Source organism: Syngnathoides biaculeatus, chromosome 12, assembly GCF_019802595.1.
Source record: "Syngnathoides biaculeatus isolate LvHL_M chromosome 12, ASM1980259v1, whole genome shotgun sequence".
Taxonomy (NCBI): Eukaryota; Metazoa; Chordata; class Actinopteri; order Syngnathiformes; family Syngnathidae; genus Syngnathoides; species Syngnathoides biaculeatus.
Genome location: NC_084651.1, coordinates 27,738,069 through 27,762,976, shown reverse-complemented (window position 1 = coordinate 27,762,976; position 24,908 = coordinate 27,738,069). Strand labels below are relative to the sequence as shown.

Below are 24,908 nucleotides of genomic sequence, written 5' to 3'. Positions count from 1 at the left end.
TCTTTAGTGATGAAAGTAACTTACATTTATTAGGAAACAAAGGTCCAACGGTTTGTAGGAAAACTGGTGAAGAACAGAACCCAAGCTGCTTGAAGTCCAGTGTAATGTATCCAGTCGCTTATGATTTGTGGTGCACAGCCTTTTGCTTAGTCAGGGACATTGTTAGTGATGTGCCCGGTGATAGTATCCGGTGATAGCCAGGCTCACGCATCTGAGGACATTTTAAGTACAATTTCTTGAGGGAGGAAGACAAGAGGAACTTCTTGCTCACGAGAACGTTGGATGTGTTAATCACAATCCCCAACCCGTTCTGCCCACATCTCCACGAATCCTCATTTTTATTCCTTAGCGTGGTCCGCATCACAAAGCAAAGCAAAAGTTTTCATGGCACCCAATGGGTTTCTTGATTGCAGCACATTAAGCAAAGAAGCATTAAAAACAACCAAGCAAATATGAAATAACTTTATATCAGATTAATCCAACACAATATTCAGTGCATGTGTTAGTGAACATTGCTTTCTTAAATCCATGGTCACTGCAACAGTCTTCTCGAATGTTTTAGAGGACTTGATTTCTTCTGCTAAGGAGCAGTACGGAGATGCAGATTTTACCTTCCAGTAGGACCTGGCCTTTAGTGATACTTTCCCTAATGCTTGTCCTCACAAAAGGCGGGGTACACCCTGAAGTGGTCGCCAGCCAATCACAGGGTGGAGCTGAGAGTGGCGCAGCACGTAGCCAAATCTAATATGGCAACGAGTTTGACGTACATTGCACGTTGTTCAAGTTAACAGGGAAAGAGTTCTCTCGTGCGCACACACCCCTTTTCCTTCTCCACCGATCACACGTCACTCCCTCAGTCAGATACTATAAAGGGAACCCGGAATACGAAAAAACATTATCAAACAGCATCGTTGAATTCTTAGGATTCACCTCAACCATAAGTGTTTTTGTTGGAGCAATTTACCAAAAGCTAGGAGAAAAATGGCGTGGGGGAGGGACAAATCACAATATGAAGTACAGCAATGAGTAATTTGCACTTGCATATTCTCCCCGCTCAAGTGAAATGTTAGGCGCATGTAAAGTACCACACCATAAAATGTGCTCAAATACGACTTCAATTTCTTGATACAAAGAGCATACGGGTTTAGTTTCTTTGTTAGTACTATTTGGCGGATATAGCGAAAGCAAGAAGAGCAATGTTAAAGGGGTGTTGTCAGTTCCGCACTTAAACAGAGGCTCATAAACGCAACACGCCTGGAGGAAGTAGGCTAGCGCAACAAATGAGACGGCTAGTTACTACTAATGGACGCCCTCAGGCGAAATACTTTGGTAATTAGTGTGAGTGACCATCACCGCATTTTCCAGATCTTTTTACGTCTCTCAATAGTTCGCTAAGGAGCCTTAATTCATCAGCCTGTTCATTTATTGACTGATAATTCCGTGACTTCTCCCAAGAACAGTATCCATTCGCCATGTCTAGACGAGGTCTGTATGCCACAATAATCGTTATGCCACGTGAAACGGCATTTTTGTTTCGATTGCTGCATTGCCAATCTGTTGAATGCTTCCTGCGGAAATCATGCTTTTTATGCTTCAAGACTGTGGGTCATTTGGTTAGATTTATTGTTACTCTTTTCACAGTGTTCGCAGTGTAACTGCGGAGGTTTTTATACAGTTCCACGTAGTTCGGTCGTGTGATCTTCCAGTAATGCTTGTTGCTATTGGTTTGTCCGCACTATGCGGAACCAACCGTATGGCACTATTGCATGATTTCATGAGTTCCCTCTGTAAAATTACAAACCCATTCGCAGGACTGCTAAGATGGCAACCACAGAATTGTCACACAATTTTTATTATAATAGAGAATGTGAAACTGTAATTATGTCCACATGGCATTGCGTTATAGTTTAGTCCATCCACCATACCATTTGTGATTAATTACCATGCTCATATCACCGTTGCGCTCATCAGTCCTGATCTGAAATAACATACAGTTTGGTCCAGATGGATTTAGACAATTATATCCATGGCTTTCAGTAAAAAAAAAAAAAACATTTTTGTGATATGTCAAAACTGTCTATGACTTGACAGCAGAGTATTATTAAATTATGTTCATTATTATTCTCTTCACAAGCAAAAGTAAATATAAATAATATGTCATTATTCCTTGGCCGCATCTAATTGCTCAAAATTAATTGTAATTATTTTAAACAAGCTTGGTGCAAGGAAAACGATCATATCAATGAGTGTAGAGGAACGAGGCATGCCCAAAGAAATGTCAGTCATTTGCCCATAAACACCTCTTGCTCACGAGCCTCGCAAGGGGACATAGCATCCTTGTGTAATGTGGAACTCTACTCTAGTTTCTTGGCCAGATAATTTATTCCAGTTAACCACACGTTAAAGGGAATTAATTGGCCCGCTCCTTCCTTAAAATACATGCTAATGCTTGTATGTCTGAGGTTTAGAAAACCAATGTGTATGTTATATCATTCTCATCAAGTTGTTAGCTAACTTTATGGCCTCACATTTTTTAATTGATGATTCATTACACTGACCCACCAAAAAAACATCATAATCAACTTTATTGGGAAAGTGTGTAAATTCACACACGGAATGCTTCTCCAGCAGCAAGTGCTACCCTGATATGACATTCAGAACAAAGAATAACAAAGTAACAAGAACAGGTAGGAGATAAGAGTGTCAACGTCCCACATTGTGTAAAGCTTGTACATAGTGCCTTTACTTGTTCGTGGTTCCCGTTATAGACCAGTGCAATGACAATTGTGCAAAGGGAGCAGTTTAAAGTGACAAATTGTGTGATAGTCGACAAAACCTATTACGAATACAAATACTGATGGGACGAGCAGGATGTGAGGTTGTGTCCCAACAATGGCAGAAAATAATAGGTTTGCTGATCAAGAATTTAATGACTTAATTGCCAGAGGGAAAATCCTGTTCGAATGCCTGCTAGTTTTGACTTTCATTGATCGGTGGCGCTTTCCCGGCGGAAGGAGCTGGTGGCCAGGATGTGGAGGCTCAGAAAGGATTTGCCCACTGTGGACCTAGTTTGAGTGACATGCAAGTCTTCAATAGTGGATAGAGTGGTGCCGACTATCGGTTCAGCGCTTTTGATTGTCCATTGCAGTTGGAATTTGTAATTTTTTGTAGCGGCCCCAAACCAGACTGTGATGGAGGTACACAGTACTGATTCGATGACCACTCTGTAGAACTGTCTCCGCAGCTCTTGTGACAGGGCCATGCTTCCTCGGAAGCCACAAGAAGTACAGTGAAGAAAATAAGTATTTGAACACTCTGCTATATTGCAACTTCGCCCACTTAGAAATCATGGAGGAGTCTCAAATTTTCATTGGAGGTGCATGTCCACTGTGAGAGAGAGTGAGAGAGAGAGAGAGAGAGAGAGAGAATCTAAAAAGAAAATTCCAGAAATCACAATGGATTTTTTTTTTAACAATTTATTTGTGTGATCCAGCTGCAAATAAGTATTTGAACACCTGAGAAAAGCAATGTTAATATTTGGTACAGTAGCCTTTGTTTGCGATTACAATGGTCAAATGTTTAGTGTAGTTGTTCACCAGGTTTGCACACACTGCAGGAGGGATTTTGGCCCACTCCTCTACACACATCTTCTCGAGATTAGACTTGTTTCTGGGCTGTCGCTGAGAAACACAGATTTTCACCTCCCTCCAAAGATTTTCTATTGGGTTTGGATCTGGAGACTCTCTAGGCAACACCAGAACCTTGGTATGCTTCTTACGGAGCCACTCCTTGGTTTTCTTGGCTGTGTGCTTCGGGTCATTGTGATGTTCAAAGACCCAGCCACGACCCATCTTCAGTGCTCTAACTGAGAGAAAGATGTTGTTCGTCAAAATCTCACAATACATGGCCGCGGTCAACCTCTGCTGTATACAGTGCAGTCGTACTGTCCCATGTGCAGAAAAACACCCCCAAAACATAATGCTACCACTCCCGTGCTTCACAGTAGGCACGGTGTTCTTGGGATAGAACTCATCATTTGTCTTTCTCCAAACATGGTTAGTGGAATTATGAGCAAAAAGTTCCATTTTAGTCTCATCTGACCATAAAACCTTCTCCCATGACTCCTCTGTATCATCCAAATGGTCATTGGCAAACTGAAGACAGGCCTTGACATGTGTTGGTTTAAGCAAGGGAACCTTCCGTGCCATGCATGATTTCAAACCGTGACGTCTTATTCTATTACTAACAGTCACCTTGGATACAGTGGTCCCATGTCTTTTCAGGTCACTGACCAAGTCCTGTCGTGTAGTCCTGGGGTGATTCCTCACCTTCCTAAGGATCATTGAGACCCCATGAGGTGTTATCTTGGATGCAGCTCCACTCCGATTGATATCGACAGTCTTATTTAGCTTCTTCCATTTTCTAATGATTGCTCCAACAGTGGACCTTTTTTCACCAAGCTGCTTGGCAATTTCCCTGTAGCCCTTTCCAGCCGTGTGGAGTTGATACAATTTTGTCTCTGGTGTCTTTGGGCAGCTCTTTGGTCTTGGCAATGTTACAAGTTTTAGTCTTACTGATTGCATTGGGTGGACAGGTGTCTTCATGCAGCTAACGACCTCACACAGGTGCACCTGATTCAGGATAATGCATTGAGTGGTGGACCTTTAAAGATGGACTAACAGATCTTTGAGGGGCAGAATTCTAGCTGATAGACAGCTGTTCAAATACTTATTTGCAGCTGTATCACACATTCGTTGAAAAAAATCATACATAATGATTTCTGGTTTCTTCTTTTTATATATATAGATATATATATATCTATATCTATAGATATAGATATATATAGATATATATAGATATAGAGGCCCTGTAGCTCAGTGGTTTAGAGCACTGGTTTGGTAAACCAGGGGTTGTGGGTTCATATCCCACTGGGGCCTCCACTCCCTGAGAAGGGTTGTGTCAGGAAGGGCATCCGGTGTAAAAATTGTGCCAAACATATATATATATATATATATATATATGCGTTCATCTGAGATGACACGCTGTGGCGACGCCGAAAGAAACTTGCTCAATATATATATATATATATAGATAGATAGATAGATAGATAGAGAGAGAAAACACACACAGATATAGGTAGGTAAGCAATGCTGTACATCTGTGGACCGAGATTTGTGCGGCGCTGTTCTTTTTTGTGCATCTCAGACGTGGATTTGGGCACTGAAAATCGAGAACCAATTGGAACCGGGACTAACATTGTAGCTCTCCTGGAATCATTAAAATTTTAAAACTTCGGTTCACAGTTTTGATGCTTAGTCCTCTGACCCAGAAGAAGTTTTGAAAACCAACAAAGAAGCGGTGAAAACTTATGAAGAAGAACATGCACAAAGACTCACTTGTGCCCCAAACGGCAGGAGCAAACAAAAGTGTCTTATCTTTGTTAAAATGAATGACCCGTCATCTCAGTGCACGACTTGGAATAATATTACCATATTTTTCGAATTATAAACCACATTTTCTTTTCATACTTCAGCCAGAGGTGCGATTTATACTCCAAAGCGATTTAGAGTGCCTTGTGAAAGTATTCGGCCCCATTAAACTTTTCAGACCTCAAACATAAAGATAATTTTTTTTTTGTCAAGAATCAATAACAAGTGGGACACAATCGTGAAGCGTAAAGAAATTTGTTGGATAATTTTTTTAACAAAACGTGAAAAGTCAGGCATGCAATATTATTCAGCCCCCTTGCATTCATAGTTTGTAGCGCCACTTTTTGCTGCAATTCCAGCTGCAAGTCGCTTGGGGTATGTGTTTATCAGTTTTGTACATCGAGAGACTGAAATTCTTGCCCATTCTTGCAAAACAGCTCCAGCTCGGTGAGGTTGGATGGAGAGCATTTGTGAAGAGCAGGCATCAGCTCTGCCCACCGATTCTCAATTGGAATCAGGTCTGGAATTTGACTTGGCCATTCTAACATCTGGATACATTTATTTGTGAACCATTCCATTGTAGGTTTGGCTTTATGTTTTGGATTATTGGCCTGTTCGAAGATAAATCTCTGTCCCAGTCTCAGGTCTTTCGCAGACTCCAACAGATTTTCTTCCAGAATGGTCCTGTATTTGGCTCCATTCATCTTCCCATCAATTTTAACCATCTTCGCTGTCCATGCTGAAGAAAAGCAGGCCCAAACCATGAGGCTGCCACCACCATGTTTGACAGTGGGGATGGTGTGTTCAGGGTGATGAGCTGTGTTGCTTTTTTGCAAAACATATCGTTTTGCATTGTGTTCGCTTTGGTTTCATGTTTGGTGTGTCTCCCAGGTGGCTTGTGGCAAGCTTTAAACGAGACTTTTTATGGATAGCTTTGAGAAATGGTTTTCTTCTTGCCACTCTTCCATAAAGGCCAGATTTGTGCAGTGTACAACTGATTGTTGGACAGACTCTCCCACCTCAGCTGTAGATCTCTACAGTTCATTCAGAGTGATCATGAGCCTCTTGGCTGCATCTCTGATCAGTCTTTTCCTTGTTTGAGGTGAAAGTTTAGAGGGACGGCCGGCTCTTGGTAGATTTGCAGTGGTCTGATACACCTTGCATTTCAATATGATTGCCTGCACAGTGCTCCTTGAGATGTTTAAAGCTTGGGAAATCTTTTTGTATCCAAATCTGGCTTCAAACGTCTCCACAACAGTGTCTCAGACCTGCCTGGTGTGTTCCTTGGTCTTCATGATGCTCTCTGCACTTTAAACAGAACCCTGAAACTATCACCAAGCTGGTACATTTATACGGAGACTACACACAGGTGGATTATATTTATCATCACCAGTCAACATTGGATCATTCTGAGAACCTCACTGAACTTCTGGAGTGAGTTTGCTGCACTGAAAGTAAAGGGGCCAAATAATATTGCACACCCCACTTTTCAGTTTTTTTGTTGTTAAAAAAGTATAAAATATTCAATAGATTTCTTTCCACTTCTCGATTGTTTCTCACTTGTTGAGCCATGATTAAAAAAAAAATAATAATAATAATGAACGTTATATTTTGGTTTGGAGCCTAAAATGTGGCAAAAGGTTGAAAAGTTCAAGGTGGCCGAATGCTTTGACAAGACACTGTATATGTCAAATTAATAGCACATTATTATATCCATCCATCTATTTTCTGAGCCACTAATCCATTATTTTCACACTGACACTGTATCTGGACATGTTACTTCTGTACCTCTGAAAATTCCACATTAGTGGTAACCTATAAAAAGAAGTGAGAAGGAATGCACAAAAATGGTTTTGAAAAGAAAATAATTTTCTGCAGATTGCATGCCAGAAGTATTGAAATGTGCCGAAAATGGTAATGGAGCAGCAGAAAGAAAGTTTGGAGTAAATGAGAAATGTGTAAGGGAGGTACTGGCGAAAAGCAGGCGTTACTCTCACTAAAATAAAGAAAACAAAATATTGTTTGGTACTGTATCTGCTACTTAGTGAAAACTGGACTTTCTTCCAAACATTTGTGGAAAACCTTTTATTCCAACAGTTTGAAAACTTCATGTGTAGACATACTAACGAATCTTATTTTATTTGGAGGATTGAAAGAACTGAGTGTGAATAGAACCCTCCTGTGAGATTTCCCCAGATGAAGAAAAAAAAATTGTCAGCATTTTTTGCTTTTGTCTTACTTTGGTTCCTCTTTCAAATTAATTTGTAAAGAAGTAAAAGACTTGACAGGCTGTTGTGATTGTTTAATAATGATGATCTTCTTTGCATATGTTGAGCTTCCAACCCCCTTTCAATAAGCGGGACAATACAGGGAGTCCTCGGGTTAAAACGGTCTCAACCCAAGACGTTTCGACTTTACAACACCCGCCCCCCGTCCGGCATTTTGTCTGGCTAATGCTTGTCCGTGTTTGTGCGCCAGGAGTATCTTTTCATTTTTTTGTCCTCCTTTTTAGACATTAACGCCCCAAAGAAGAAAGCTGTGTCTTTTAGCAATGCTTCTGCAGCCAAAAGAAAATCCATTACCATGGAAACGAAGCTGAAGATCATAAGATGAGAGAAAGGAGAGACACCAACACCACCGAGGCTTGAGTCGGTCGACCGTGATAACAATTATTCAAGACAAAGCCTGTATTTTAGCGCATGTGAAGGGTTCCGTTCCTATGTCAAATACAATGATCACAAAAAAGGTTGTTTGATACTTGTCGAGATGGAGAGGATTGAGGACCAGTTTCCTTCCCAATCGCTAAGCACAGCCTCCCCTTCTTCTTCTCCATCCATCTCTCAGCAGTAATGCTCAGTACATCATCTTATTTCAATGTATTTGTTTTTTATACAAAGTATTTTGATGTAAATTCTGATTTTTATGGTATAATCCGACTTAAATTGAAATTCGTGTTAAATCGCTACTCTAGGATTGGCTCTCAGTCGTAGACCGAGGACTCCCTGTACTTTAGGCTTTTGGATGGTTCTGAACTACAGTATCAGTCTCACCCTTTACTGGTCCATCCACACTGGGGTGTTGTGAGCCTCCCAGAAATTTCTATACAGCAACACCCGTATGCCAACTCCCTCCACTCCTGATAAAACTGTTCTTAAAGATAGATTGGTCAGTAACCTTACTCTACAAGGGGTCTGACAATGTTTGCCTCTTCTCTGTGACTTACAGGCATATATAATGGTTGTACAATTATTTTAAAATTATACAATTTTTACATTCTGAAATTGATTTTTTTAATTTTTTTTTTTTTTTAATGTTCATGTCATTGCCAGGATCTTCATATATGACATTTTATCCAATGAATACCGTTGAATGCAGCTCTCCATCGAAGGCGCATGTTCCAGATACATATATGAAACACGGCAGAAGACTGAATGCAGAAGACATTGCAAGTGACAAAGGAGCTACAAAAGGGGAGGAAGAACAGCCCCAGAAATGTGTTACCATGGCGACCACTTCCAGGTATCTGACTGACAGACAGTATGTGATGAGAGAGCCTCTGTTCTCTGTCGGACAGCTATCTATTTTAAAGAAGACTCAGCAACTTCATCAACTGAGGGCAAGTACAGTGTTTTGAAAATAATTGTCTTTAATTAAAATCATATTCAAGTGCAGTGACATCATATATCCAAGAAGTAATCATATTTAATGAATTCATATGGATCATATTTATGATGTCCATCCATCTTCTACCACTTTTCTGGGTCGGGTTGCCAGGGCAGTAGTTTTTGCAGGGATGCCCAGACATCCCTTTCCCCAGCCACTTCATCCAGGTCTTCCGGGGGGATCCAGCGTGTCCTGGGTCGTCCCCGGGGTCTTTTTCCGGTAGAACATTTCCAGAACACCTCACCAGGAAGGTGTCCGGGAAGCGTCCGAATCAGATGCCCCAGCCACCTCATCTGGCTCCTCTCAATGCGGAGGAGCAGCAGCTCGACACTCAGGCCCTCCCGGATGACTGAGCTTGTCACCCTATCTCTAAGGGAGAACCTGGACACCCTCCAGAGAAATTCATTTTGACTGCTTGTTTACGGCATCTTGTTTTTTCAGTCACAACCCACAGCTTGTGACTGCAGGTGAGGGTAGGAACGGGGATCCACTAGTAAATTGAGACCTTTTCCTTTTTACTTAGCTCTCTCTTTATCCCAAGAGATTAAGACAACGCCCGCATTGAATCCCCTGCTCTATTCTGTCCTCACTTATGAACAAGACTCCAAGATATTTAAACTCCTCCACTTGGGGCAGGATCTCATCCTCGACCTGGAGACGGCACACCACCCTTTTTTGACTGAGGACCATGGTCACATATTTGGAGGTGCTGATTCTCATCCCAGCCGCTTCAATCTCTGCTGCAATCCGCTGTAGTGAGTGTTGGCAATCATGGCTTCATGAAGCCAACAGAAGCACATCATCTGCAAAAAGGAGAGATGCAATATTGAGGCCACCAAACCTACCTATCCGGACAAACTATGAACAGAATCGGTGACAAAGGGCAGCCTTACCAGAGTCCAACTCTCACCAGAAACGAGTCTGGCTTGGTGCCAGCAATTCAGACCAAACTCTGACCCTGGCTGTACAGGGACTAAACAGTCCATATCAGGCGGTTCGGCAACCCATACTCCCAAAGGACCCCCCACAGGACTTCCCGAGGGACACAGTCAAACGCCTTCTCCAAGTCCACAAAACACATGTAGACAGGGCGGGCAAACTCCCATGCACGCTCGAGGATCCTAGCGAGGGTGTAGCGCTTGTCCACTATATAGTTCTCTGTATATTTGTGACCTTTTTGTCATATTTATTTTTCACTGTAATCACGTCACGAAATACACCATCATCATCATCACACACACATAATCTGAAGAAGATTCAACAGCACAGCTTTTATACATTGCTCTCTTGAGACAAAATTACAACACTACAAGTGTCTAGTTAAACAATAACAATAAAATAGCATTTTATTGTGGTTCAGAAAGTCACAAAGCAAACGCGTGGTCTTCTCGTGGAGCACCGAATGCCCGTGGCGCGTTGTTGTGATGTCACTTCGGGTGTGCCGCTGTTGAATCACTTCCATTTCGCCAGTGTGGCACACCCTCCTGACAAGAGGAACGCGTCTCTCTCACCATCTCCAACCAGTTTTGGCCAAATCGCCGCAAATCCTCTTTTTTATTTCCTTAGGGCGGTCCGAAATGTAACAAACACGATAAAGTTGATAAGCAACCGTAAGCAAACAAGTCAATTGAAGCCTATTAAGCATTGGAAAGCAAAACAGGAGAGCAAATATGAGAACTTTATCTACAATTAATCCATTTAATTCAACATTTTGTGCAAGGACATAATGGCATCAACACAATTCCTAAGCTCGACAGCTCGTACCATATTGTCGCACGCTTTTGAAAATTTTTAAACCAACCTATGTCTCGTCCTCGAGGGGTTGAATGCTTCATTGCAGCTTCAGGTTGATGTATGTCACATCATTCTGTATGTGGGGCACTGCCGATTGATTCACACCATCATGGCGCCACAAAAGCATAACTTCTGCGGTCTTTGATCATCTCAACGTTTCACTTTTTTGCTGATCCATCAGCTCCCTCCCCTCCTCTTCATCCTGTGACCAGGCACGTTTTTATTTTTATTTTTTTTTTGGGGCGGGGGGTGGGTTTTTTTTTTTTTTTTTTTTTGCAATCCGCTGTCCACAAAATGGAAGCAGCTTCATTTTTAAGCAATCCTCTAATTTTGCATCTTTCTCTTCAGCTTGGGTGTTTCGGCAGCAGCTTTAAGATCAAGCATGAGCGCTTTGGATTCATTTTGAACTAGAGAGAATATGCACACACAGTCAACAGCTGTGCAAAATGGCGAAAAAGAAGAGAGGGAGAAAGGTTGCTGGGTGGAGCTTCGATGATGCAGCCAATCAGCTCCAAAAGGCAAATCTGGCTTTTTTTAAAGTTCAAGGGGGCCGAATACGTTCTCAAGGCACTGTTAACAACCATTCGCACTCGCCTTCACACCTACGGGCATTTAGTGTCTTCAATTACTGTGCACGTTTTCTGGATGTGGGAGGAAACAGGAGTGCCCATAGAAACCCCACACAGCAAGGGGGAGAACATGCAAACTCCACACAATCCGGGCAGGGATTTCAACCTTGGTACTCACAACTGTGTGCTCACCGGTCGTCCCATCATGCCGTCTCATTTGTGTGCAAATAAAAACGTTTAAAGTGTATAGGATGTCTAATTTCTAATGCAAATTATCTTATCTAGACAAAAATATATGTTCAATACCATAAAATGCCTAACCTTTTTGAGGTTTTCACCCAAAAATATGTTTATGAATTAAAGTCCACGAACTTTAACCTAGTTTACTGTTTCTGGAAAAACACGTGTGGCTAACCTCTGACGTCACTACAGGTGAACACATTGTACCACAGATAGTTTCTCATACAAGCACAGGAAGCTCCATCACACTGTACAATGAACGGCGAGGTGGTCGCGTCCCTATTTATTAAATACACTGCATTTGCATAATTTTAAAACAAGACCGAAAATTTTGTATATATATTCAGGATATCAAAGTCTTTACAATTTATCAGTTTATGACTATCTAAACCAAACAAGAACTTAAATACTCACCAGTCTTTGTTTCCAACACCAGGGATGTCCTGCTCACTGCGTGCGGGCACTTTCTTCATGGCCATCTATTTTATCTGCATTCGAACGTGTATGCTGCTAACTGGCTCAAATCGATAACCTTGAACGCATTTACAAAGCTCGTATTCTTCGCCGTTCAGAATAGTGTTCATCGTTCGAAATATCGGAAAATTCATCGTTATTCTTTCAATGTATTCCAATGCTCACCAATGTTGCCACCAGTTCTGACGTCACGTTTTCATTCAACTGTCTCCGCTTCTTTTTCGTCTTTTTCCGGCGAATCCAAGAATGTGCGATAATTTTTTGACAATAATCGAGAAATAAAAATGTTTCCTTCATAACTGATTTCAGATTCGAATTCTGCATTTAAAAAAAAAAAAAAACTTCCATTCACTTTAAGGATGGAGAGCTTTACAAAGACAGAAGATTACCGTAATTTCTCAAGTATAATGTGCCCCCCCAAGGTTGGCCTAAAAAAAAAAAAATCAGGAAAACCCTTCTACCAATGTACGATGCACACCACCAATTTGCTGCTATCCATATGCTCAAAATATTAGGAATTATCTGTATTTATATTTTGCTAAGTTTGTACTTTTGTTTGTACTTGTATTGTTTTTCAAAAAAAAAAACATCTGTACAACAATCATGACTAATAATCTTTGCGCATGTACTGATCCAATGGTAATGTATATCTTGGGACAGGCTAAAGGACACGCTTCTCCTGGTCCCTGCTATTGTCAGAACAGAATCCCTCAACCAGCTCTAATAAATGCTCAACGATGGCATAACATTTTATTAATACTGTTGATAATGCATATGAGTTCACATACAGTGAAGAAAGTAAGTATTTGAACACCCTGCTATATTGCAAGTTCTCCCACTTTGAAATCATGGAGTGGTCTGAAATTTTCATTGTAGGTATATGTCCACTGTGAGAGAGATAATCTCAAAAGAAAAATCCAGAAATGACAATGCATGATTTTTTTTTTTTTTTTTAATGATTTGTGTGATACAGCTGCAAATAAGTATTTGAAAACCTGAGGAAAACAATGTTATTTGGTACAGTAGTCTTTGTTTGCAATTACAGAGGTCAAACGTTTCCTGTCGTTCACCAGGGTTGCACACACTGCAGGAGGGATTTCAGATCACTCCATACAGATCTTCTCTAGATCCAAAGATTTTCTCTTTGGTTTAGGTCCGGAGAATAGGTCTAGCCAGTGCTAGGCCACGCCAGAATCTTGATATGCTTCTTACGGAGCCACTCCTTGATTTTCCTGGCTGTGTGCTTCGGGTCATTGTCATGTTGAAAGACCTACCCACGACCCATCCTTCAATGCTCTGACCGAGGGAAAGAGGTTGTTCCCAAAAACCTCACAATATATGGCCGTGGTCATCCTCTCCTTAATAAAGTCGTCCTGTCCCATGTGTAGAAAAACACCCCCAAAGCACGATGCTACCACTCCATGCTTCACAGTAGGGATGGTGTTCTTGGGATGGGACTCATCATTCGTCTTCCTCCAAACACGGTCAGTGGAATTTTGACCAAAAAGTTCCATTTTGGTCTCATCTGACCACAGACCTTTCTCCCATGACTCCTCTGTATCATTCAAATGGTCATTGGCAAACTTGAGACAGGCCTTGAAATGTGCTGGTTTAAGCAGGGGAACTTTCCATGCCATGCATGATTTCAAACCATGACGTCTTAGTGCATGACCAACATTCACCTTGGAAACGGTGGTCCCAGCTCTTTTTGGGTCATTGACCAAGTCCTGTCCTGTGGTCCTGGGCTGATTCCTTACCTTTCTAAGGATCATTGAGACCCCACGAGGTGATATCTTGTATGGAGCTCCACTCCGGTTGAGATTGACTGTCATGTTTGTGTTGGGTGGACAGGTGTCTTTATGCATCTAACAACCTCACACAGGTGCATCTGATGCAGAATAATACATGGAGTGGAGGTGGACTTTTAAAAGTGGACTAACAGGTCTTTGAGGGTCACAATTTTAGCTGACAGACAGGTGTTCAAATACTTATTTGCAACTGCATCACAAAAATAAATCGTTAAAAAATCATGCATTGTGATTTCTGGATTTTTCTTTTTAGATTATCTCTTTCACCGTGGAATGCACCTACAATAAAAAATTTCAGACCCCTCCATGATTTCTAAGTGGGAGAACTTGCAATATAGCAGGGTCTTCAAATACTCATTTTCTTCACTGTATTACCGTCTTAAATAAATAAACCATTTAACACTGTTTAACTGACATTATTATGCATTAAATATTAAATATTTGTGGGTACTGCAGTTTATCCTCTACATTACAAATCCTTGGTCAAGACTTCAAAAGATGCATCTGACTCATCTCCAATGTGAAAAATAACCATCGTAGCTACCCTAGATGCATCACTGTCAAACTCATTATTGATGAATTGGTCCAGTTCTGGTGCTTCCTACATTCATGAACAGTGATCCCATCTTGCTCCACATCATGTCATCCTCTGTGCCATCCATGGCGTTTATGAGGAAACATTTTTTGAATCCCAAGAGTCTTGCTTCCCTTTATTTCTTATTGTCAGCGCTTTGAGAGGAACATCCACTGTGCTAATAGTGCACCCTCTTGCCCCTATTCGGCTTCATCCCGTCAGGTCACGATCAAAACAAAAGCTCAAACTACATAGAAATGAGCGGAATGGGCACTTTTTTAAAAAAGTGAGCATTTATATTGTGTGTGCTATCCTTTTTTTTTTTTTTTAATGATCGCACGATCACACTACGTAGTTTCAGCTCATGTTTCCGGTTTGGCCACGTCATCGGCCAGAGTGATGACATTTCTTTTAAAAGCGCCTGCACAACTAGCTCTTATAGTCGACATTTTTTGTCATCGTTTAAGTTATAACAAACTCACGGGCAGTTGTTTCTGATGTGTGATGCGGTATTAACAAATATGCTACACTAACGATCGTAAAATGCAAAGCCCCCCCATCCCCCACGGGAGGTCAGCGTTCAGATTTTAGGTTGGTGGAGCACATTACCGTAATATATATAAATCTTTTAAGTTAAGACATCGAATATCATATAGAAATGTATACCTTTTTTTTAACCACTTTATGTACCTGTATATGAGCTACGGGCCCTCATATGACTATACAATGTGATTTCTATTTTTTATTTTTCCATCCATACCTAAATATAATGCACTCTATTGACTGAAAATATTTTTGGAAAAAATTGCAGTATGTAATAAATTTATACATATTCAACTATATTACCCTCTTGAAGTATATTTACTTCAGTTTTTCCAATAGTTTTCTATGGTTTCTTTTAATGTTGTCATAGATTAGCTTCCCCCGTTAGTGAAATTATACTACGCTGCTTATAGCCTCCCACGTTAAACAAGAATGCATTAACACCCCGGAAGTGGTCATCAGAACACTGCACATTGCAGTGTATGAACACATGCCCCGTCGTGTTCTATGAGAATAGGAATTATTAAAATGAGTTCCAGACAGGGGTTCCTCGGTTTATAATGGAGTTCAGCTCAGAGGTGCGACGTAACCCGAATTTGACCACGTCTGGATGCACCCCAGTCTTTCACCAACCTACAGAAATTGAGTTAGTAAAATCACAAGTATTGCAAGTATTCACATTAAAACTATTTCTAGGCCATTGCTATTAAACAATTACATTAAAAAAACATTTTCCAACAGCTAATTCTAGACTTAATTTGTGTGCCATTGTAATCTCAAAACCTCCTGTCATGACTCTCATAAAGGATGCACTGTACATTGACTGACTTTTATTTTTTGTTTTTTTTTTAATATATTCTTTCCTATTTCATAGCAGATGCATGCTGGTGTCAGCAGAATACATGGTCAGCATTCCATCAACAATAATTTGCTTACTTGGTTAGAAGAAGACCCATACCCAGTGAGCAACCGCTTCACTCCCAGTGGTGTCTCCTCTTATTCAGCATCTAAAGATGAGTGGAGCTTACCATTGGAGAGCTCAGATTTTAGCAGTGGGTTACAACATGAAGAAACAGTTGTTGAATCAATTCAATGTGGTCTTTCCAGCTCCATCCTGGAGTTCCAGGAAAAAGACCTTCCTTTGAGGCGGCAACTAACATCCACTGTTTTGTACCCTACCTATAGTCCATGCCCCTGCTCTTACTCTAAGAGAGACCAAACAGACCTAAAAAAAGAAAGTATCTGCTATATAGGAGGGACGTCAAGAAGACGAACCATGTCATATTATGAAGCAAACTATTGGAACTGCGCTATCCCTAAATCTTTGCCCATGTCCACAAATAAGTACACTGGAGCCTGGGATCCAAACAAAGAGTATCAAGCTTTGCTGGACTACACCTACCCTCTAAGTCCTGGGCAGATGGACAGTAAGTGGAAGAGCATTGAGTTCCAGGGTGACGCCCTCCAACATCACGACATGAACTTAAAGGATTCTGGTATTGAACTGGATAATCTTTGTCGCACCAGCCTGTCTGGGTCAGACTTAAACCTAAGCAATACCATAAAGACAAAAGGAGAAAAGCAGAAAATCTGTTTTACAGGTCTAAACTCTTCATTTATCTCTACAACACCCTCCCCTGGGTTGTTTTCGGACAGTGTGGACTTTCTGGACAAAGGTGTTATGAAGTGTCAATGTCAAAGTCTGCACAATCATCAGAATGCACGACCCTCTTCCAGTGTTATTCATGCAACAAGTGTTCTTCCTCAGTCACAATCTGCAGGTGCGGACCTTGACAAGGAGTTTTGGTCTCTACCCGATCACTTAGAGAGGAATGTGCTCCTCCTCACTAGACAGGTCAGTATTGTGGAAGTGGCATATACTTTCAAAAGTTGCAGGGTGCACCTACTATGAGGCCCCATTTTCACCAAGCATTAGTTTTACATTACATTGGGAATTATTGTCAGAAATTGTGAAAGATATATATATTTTTTTAATATTAAATCATATAAGGAGTTTGCATGTTCTCGCTGTGCTTATCTGGGGTTTCTCTGGGGATTGTGGATTACTCAAACCTTACAAAACCTTAGGTTAATTGGAGAGTCTGCATTGTTTTTAGGTGTTAGTGTTAATGGTTGTTTGGCATGTGTCCTGTAATTTGCTGGTAACCAGTCCAGGACATACTCTGCCTCTCTCCCAAAGTTAGCTGGGACACGCTCCACAACCCTAGTGACGAAAATGAAATGGATAAGTGAATTTAATTCCATGAATTAAAGTGAGTAATACTTACATGGTTCAGATGTATGACTGGAGCTATTTCAACTATGTTGAAGGTAAAGGATGCAACAGCCAGGCTAAACTGTCCAGTTACACCCATTTGTGATGGTTTGGACTACACCTCGATATTCTCTATTATATCACAGCCAAGAAAAGAACTGGCTAAAAATGGTGATGCCAAACTGGACAAGAGCAAAAGAGATGACGGAAGCGCAGCCATAAACATAAATAAGAGTGCAACTGAATCAGGTACTCCATGTCATTCAATAAACATGAGCTTTGAGGCTTCCAATTGTTCTCTTACTGCAGACCCCAATTCCAGTGAATTTAGCACATTGTATCGTGTACATAAAAAGGGAGTAAGAAGGTTTCCAACTCCTTTTAAAACCTATATTCAATTGAATACACTGCATACGCAAGATATTGAATGTTAAAACTGTTCTTATTTCTTTTCTTCAAAAAGTCACTCATTTTGAATCTGATGCCTGCAACAGATTCCAAAAAAGTTGGCACAGGCATGTTTACCACTGTGTTATATAACATAACATTTGCTTTTAACAACAGTCACTAAGCATTTGGAAACTGAGGACACTGAATGTTGATTCTTTATAGGTGGAAATGTTCCCTATTGTTGCTTGATGTACAGATTCAGTTGAACAGTATGAAGTCTCTTTTTGTCCTAGTTCATGTTTCATAATGTGACACATTTTCAATGAGATACATGTCTAGACTGCCGGCAGGCCAATCTAGTACTTGCACTATTTTACTAAAAAGCCATGCTGCTGTAATAAGTGCAGAATGTGGCTCGCCATTGTCTTGCTGAAACAATTAAGAGACGTCCCTGAAAAAGACATTATTTGGATGGCAGCAAATGTTGCTCCAAAACCGCTACCTTTCAGCATTCATGGTGCTTGACATATGTCCAAGGCGTGCATACCCCCAAAACCACCATGGGTGCAGGCTTTTGAACTTTGCACTGATTATAATCCAGATGGTCCTTTTTCTCATTGGCTTGGAGGACACAACATTATTTCCATCTACTTGAAATGTGGACTCATCAGACCACAACTCACTTTTTCACTTTGTGTCACTCCATCTCAGATGAACTAAGGCACAAAGAACCTGGCAGTATTTCTTGTTCTATAACTTTCACTTTGCATTGTCGCGTTTTAACTTGAATTTGTAGATATAGCAAGAAATTGTATGACCTGACAGTGATTTTTCTGAAGTTTTCCTGATCCCACGTGACAATATCATTTACACGGTTATCCCGTTTTTTTTAAATCCAGTGCTGCCTGACGTTATTGGCGTCTTTGGCCTTGCCACTGAGCTGTAGAGATGTCTCCAGATTCTCTGACTCTTTTCATGATATTATGGACCATAGAAGATGAATTACCTAACTTCCTTGTCATTGTCTGTTGAGAAACTTTCAGAAACTGCTGGACTTTTTGCTCATGCAGTTGTTCACAAAGTGGTGAAGATTGGCCCAGCCCTGCTTGTGAACATCTGAGCCTTTCAGGATTGCTCCTTTTATATCAAATCATGACATGTTTTGGCAAATCTTTTTCTGTCAAGATAAGTAAAGAAGCAATCCTGCCTTTTGGGGTTTTTATCACAAGAAAGAGAGAAATCTTTGCAAAAAAACCAGCAAAAATCACATTGTTACAACTTGGTACACTGGAATGAAACTGTAACAAAAAAAAGAAGTCCAGTCTCTCATTGTCATGCAGCTTCACCCATTTGCACTCAAAACTATCTTCATGCAGAGGATGAGAAAGGAAAAGAAAAACAGGGAGTAGTCAAAACAGGCCTGAGCACATTTGAAAGGACACAGAATAATGTTTTAAGAGCTTTGGAACAATAAAACGTACGAAGGTTGTCTAAAAATATGTGATGCATATGAAACATCCATCCATTTTCTTCACCGGTTATCCAAGACACAGAATACTGTTTTTAAGAGCTTTGGAACAATAAAATGTGAGAACGTTGTCTAAAAATATATGATTCATATGAAACTTCCATCCATCCATTTTCTTCGGCGTTTATCCTCAGGAAGTCCGCAGGGAGTGTTACAGCCTATCCTAGCTGTCAACGGGCAGGAGCTAGGGTACACCCTGAACTGGTTGCCAGCCAATCACAGGGCACATAAAGACAAACAGCCGCACTCACAATCACACCTATAAACAATTTAGAGTGTCCAATTAATGCTGCATGTTTTTGGGATGTGGGAGGAAATCGGAGTAGCCAGAGGAAACCCACACAGGCATGGGGAGAACATGCAAACTCCACTCAAGCAGGGGTTGAACCCGGGTCCTCAGAACTGTGAGGCCAACGCTTTACCAGCTGATCCACTGTGCCGCCCACATGAAACATACATTTTGCAAATCACTGTTTCCAATGTTCCAAACAGGTTTCTCAGGTTCTCTTGAATGTGATACAATGCATCAAATTCAAAAGGAGAGAATAGCTGCCAGAAATGGTTATCACTTTGAATATATTAATATCTTGTCTTTGGAGTGTATTCAATTGAACATAGGTTGAAAATTATTTTCAAATCATTGTATCTGTTTTTGTTTTCCACAATTTCCCAACTTCATTTGACTTTTCTTCTAACCGCTGTACTCAAAACAGAAGTGTGTCATATTGGGTTTGCAGTGCAAATGCAACATTTTCATATTAGTGAGCGCTATTTTCTGTTCATCATTAGCTGATCATGGTAACTGAGGTGGTGAAGACAAGTTCCAGTTCATGGAAAAAGTCTGTTGTTGCAGGACTAACTCAGGAAAGTCTTCAGGAGGGGGAGACGTTGGTAGAGCAGCTTTGTGGCCTCTACCTGAAAGACCCTCAAAAGGTCGTCCGGGAGGACCAGGACCAAAATTGCTCTCTGATGCAACATACACACGTAAGTAGAGACCCCTTTCAGCGGCATGGCTTCCAAAAACAACTGAATAGTCTCCAATTCCTATTTGTTTGCTTACTGCTTTGACAATATTTCCCAAACCAATTGTGTCTGATCTCAATTTATTTTGTGATTGTTTTGGCCTAAAACCAGTTTCGATGTTTGGTTTCATTCTAGAATAGTGTACTTTTTTTTTTTTTTTAAATCTCCAATGGTTTGAACATTTTGTGTTTTAACGTGCCACTGACACCTAAAACATAAAATTTAGTATGTTGTTCACCCAAAAAAATCAGCCGGAATGGAGTCATCCATTTCTTCACAGCACTTCAGAATTATATATTGTATATTGAATTTTTTCAATCTACCGCCATGAAAAGTCTCTTAAGGCTTTTGTGTTGAACAAGAACCAGGAAGTGACGATTTTTGTAGACACCTAGAGTGGAGGGGTCGAGTGTTTATACCTGGGGATTTATTCTAAATTCACACATAACTTATGCTATAAAAAAAAATTAGTCCCTTCCAACTATTATTTTTTTAAATATCTCTATACACATTTACCTGTCATTTGGAATCCACAAAGCTCTTGTCCTTTGCACCTGTGCAATCCATTTTTCACGACGAACCAGGTTTTTTGGAAACGTGTGAAGAGTGAATCAATCGTCCTGAGTGTTCAAGCAAAATCCAGCAATACAACAGGCTGGAATTTTGGCTAACACACAGAAAAAAAACAGCTAATTTCTCGCCAGTAAAACTGGTATAAACGCACGAACCCGCCAGTGTGGGTGTCTGCAAAAAAAAAACATCACTTCCTGGTTCATTTGCAACACCCAATGCCTAGAGAGGATTTTCATGGCAGGAGATGCAAAAATCCATATATTGCAACATTCTGACGTGCTGTGAACAAACGGACTGGTCCATTCTGGCTGAATTTTTTTTTTTTTTTTAAATTAATGAGATAGTAAAAATAATGTTTGACGTGTCGGTGGCCCTTTAATGCAAGTATTTTTTTTAACTTAACCCTCGCATCAAACGAGGGAACACTGTAGTTAAAAGGTTCTCTTTCGGGAGCCTTCAAATTTATCCTGTGCGTAAACAATCAGGCCATGCCGCATTTGTCATGTTACAAAATGTGCCAAGGCTTCAGAGCGTGTCGAGTAATTAATGGGCATTTCTGTGAAGCGAGACTCATTTGGGGGAGGGGCCAGAAATGACGACGTCCGAAACCTCCCTCCTCGGCTGTAACACCATTCGGGAAGTGGTTCAGAATTTGGCATGATGTTTTGTGGAGAATTGCAGTCATATTGAGAGTCTGGATAGTGTATTGATAGTTTGGTTAACAGTGAGAAGAGTTAAGGGAGAAGATAATAATAAAGATAAATAATCATAAATCTCCCCTTTACATTATTGTCAAAGTTATGCAGGCATGTATCTTCAGTGCCCTCTCCCAAGTTCCACAAGCACTTTCACTGTCCTATGCCTGCGTATGCATGCAAGGTAAAAAAACATGAAATTAGCCATATCATACTGGAAGCACTTATGAACACGAAAAACATTCACACTTTCTTTTTATTCATTTTTTTATCTTACATTTTGTCGATTTATTATTTGTTCATACATTTTTTTGTAGTACATGGTCATTCCCAAGAGCCAAAACAAATGTGTGAATTCAATCCATCACTCATGAGGAAACAGCTCCCTGTAATTACAAACATGGCCAGCAGATGGTACCGTGCACATGTAGCTTCAAGAAATGAAAAGTTAAGATGCAAAACCAGATATATACATTTTTGTTTCTGTAGATTTTATGTACTGTGAATATATCAAAATCACTATTTTCTTGAATAAAAATATGCAACAAAGGAAAGCAATGAGAAATGTTTGTGTTTGGGAAATCAACTAATTAGATCATTAAGACTTCATTTTTATGCCAAACCAGATAAATCTGCTTGTTTCATTGCAAAACCAGATAAATATTTGCATATTATTAATTTCCTGTGAAATAAATATGATGACAATGTTCTGAACAGGTCATGAAAGAATAAAATATATTGAAAATTAGCTGCCTCCCCCCAAAAAAATTCTGTCTCTCACAGTGAACATGCACCTCCAATGAAAATTTCAGACCCCTCCATGATTTCTAAGTGGGAGAACTTGCAATATAGCAGGGTGTTCAAATACTCATTTTTTTTACTGACGGTTGCTGCTTCCTTTTCCATCCCTGAAGAGAAAGGACCTACAGGCTCGTTTGCGTCATCAAAAGGATCCATTGATTACAGAACAATCAATTAGCTACAAATGTCCTGACATTGTCCGCTGTGTCAGCTAGGGCGCCGAGATGTTGCATCAGAGTACATGACACGTGACCTGATTCCCGGGCATTCATTGGGTCTGTGGAAATAGTGTGTTTTGCATAAAAAGTCAAGAAGTGTTTATCGCTATTTGCATTGAATGACTTACTTAAGTAGTCTTTATCATGACCTTTGTTTTGCTACAGAATTGATTATGTGAAATGAAAAGTAATATAAATGGCTACTTAATGGGCCATTTTTTTTTAATTGGTGTTTCTCGGCTTTTGCGCATGAACTCTTAAAATGAACCCTTTCTACAACCAACTGGTTCCACGAAGCTCCATCACGACTGTGCATTTGTCCAGATGAAGCAGTCACAGACATCTTTTCCTCGCTGTATTCCGAATTATCTTCTATAAATTTGAATATTCTACCCCAGTGAAATCAGATGAAATTCCATTCAGATTTGACATTTTTATTCTGATTGAGGTGTTTATATTATATCAAACATGCAATTTGTGCTTGCTTGTAAACCGATAATCATTGGAATAGAAGGCTTACATCAAGCAAGCTACTAATTCATGTGAAAGGGGGAATGAGCTGATTGTAAAAGTGCTGGAATTGCCTTGAAGTGACATGAGTGGTCTAGAAATAAAGCACATTCACCATGCATCAGATGTTCCTGGTTTGTATTCCCCCAAAATAGTTTATGGGCACAAATAATAATTTTACTACTTAATTCCAGGAAAATGGCTAATTTAGTCTTAGATTTGGCAGACTGTATTGTGCAAAAGTCTATTTGATGTTGTGCTACGATGGCCAGCACGATTATCCCGAAACATATCGCATCCACTGCAGACAGTGCTCTATGCAACTCAAATTTTGAGTGTCAGAGGCAGATAGTGTGTGTGAAACGTGTGTGTGTGTGTGTGTGTGTGTGTGTGTGACAGATGTTTTGCTCACTCTTGGATCAATATATCCACTGGCTCTACAAGGCTTCTGATAAGATAGAGATGTTGGCTCGACCCACCGTAGACAATGACAACATGAAGAGGTCACTTCCTGAGTATCAGGTATTGTCCACAATTTCAGGGATTCAAAACTTAAAAGTATCAGTTTGACACAATTGAGTGATGGTTTTGTTCTCAGAGATTTCAGAGAGAGGTGAGTAGCCATAAGCACCTGACCTCTCATATTCTGCAAACTGGAGAGATGCTTCTCAGCTGCATGGACAGCACCTTCCCTTGTAAGCTTCCACTTCCTCCCTCGGGTGCATGGTTGACAACAGGCATCACAAACTTAAAAGACTCTTGTTTTGTTCCCTTTCTCTCCTTTTCAGTGTTAAGAAACATGCTGGTGTTAATTGAGGGACAGTCAAGAACCATTGCGAATCACACCAAACACCTTGAGTCCTCCATCCTGTCCGCTATTGACGTGAACAATCAGACCCATGTTAATCAGGACAGCGATCCAGTTCAGTGAGACTAAATGGAGAAATTTGGCAGTGACGTGGACTTGGGCTTCCACAGAGTGAATGTCATGGATGGAGCTGGGGAAGGAACACTCGTCAGTGGGTGGGTTGGATGTGTGGAAATGTATTCCTTATTTGCATCCCCTGATCACACAGGATGGCTGCAACACAGTCATAGCCTGCAGCTGATGTCCTTACTACTGCTCACCAGGCTAAAGAGTTTTTTTTTTTTTTTACATTGTCATTTTGTCAATAATTACAATGAATACGTTATGTACTGCAAAAAAAAATGCTTTGTAAACATACCTGACAAGGAAGTGTTGTGAATTGTGGTTTCATGTGAGAAACATTATATAGCCCTCAGTGTTCATTAGATTTGTGAACAATTCTTGATTTCAAAGTTTTGTGTCAACTGTTTTCTCGCATTATATTCATAAAGTTTTGCCTTTTCCACATTTATACAGCCTCAAAAAATTTAATTTATTTTTAAGCAGTCTTTGTATACACCATACATAAATGTGTCTCGTGGCAATTACTGTAATTGTGACTTCTTGGTTTGATAAATATTGGAGAAAGTTTGGTACAAGTATTAATACTTTCTATATGCACTGTTACCCTCATTGTTGGCAAGTATACTATGACAAGTTTGACTTTTTCGAATCAAAGTATTCACACATTCGACTCAAAATCTGGACAGAATTTGGGGCTTGTTTGAATAGGACCATGTATACAAAACACTGTTCCATCACCTTTATTGAAATCTTAGAAAATTGTATTTCCAGACCATCTTTTCAAGTAAATTGTTGCCTTGATGAAAACAGACCACTGTATTCATGCAATTCTGTAATTAGATAACCACAACACAGTGTGCAAACATTTAA

At 40.3% G+C, this 24,908-nt stretch overlaps 1 protein-coding gene across 16 annotated transcripts; it reads left to right on the top strand.

Moving 5' to 3' along the window:
• The first annotated feature begins 1,015 nt into the window (after nt 1–1,015).
• cep68 (centrosomal protein 68) lies at nt 1,016–24,847 on the top strand. Of its 16 annotated transcripts, none has more exons than XM_061837473.1 (8): nt 1,092–1,329; nt 8,759–9,045; nt 15,969–16,949; nt 17,516–17,618; nt 20,141–20,271; nt 23,507–23,629; nt 23,706–23,802; nt 23,896–24,847. In XM_061837473.1, the coding sequence occupies exons 1-8, from the start codon at nt 1,281–1,283 to the stop codon at nt 24,036–24,038; spliced, it is 1,914 nt and encodes a 637-aa protein (XP_061693457.1). In that variant the 5' UTR covers nt 1,092–1,280; the 3' UTR covers nt 24,039–24,847. The 16 variants fall into 16 exon arrangements, 12 of the variants coding, with proteins under 12 accessions (XP_061693457.1, XP_061693453.1, XP_061693454.1 ...); XM_061837469.1 differs by having other exon boundaries at nt 1,096–1,329; nt 17,426–17,618; XM_061837470.1 differs by having other exon boundaries at nt 1,099–1,329; nt 15,972–16,949; nt 17,426–17,618.
• Nucleotides 24,848–24,908: the final 61 nt, after the last annotated feature.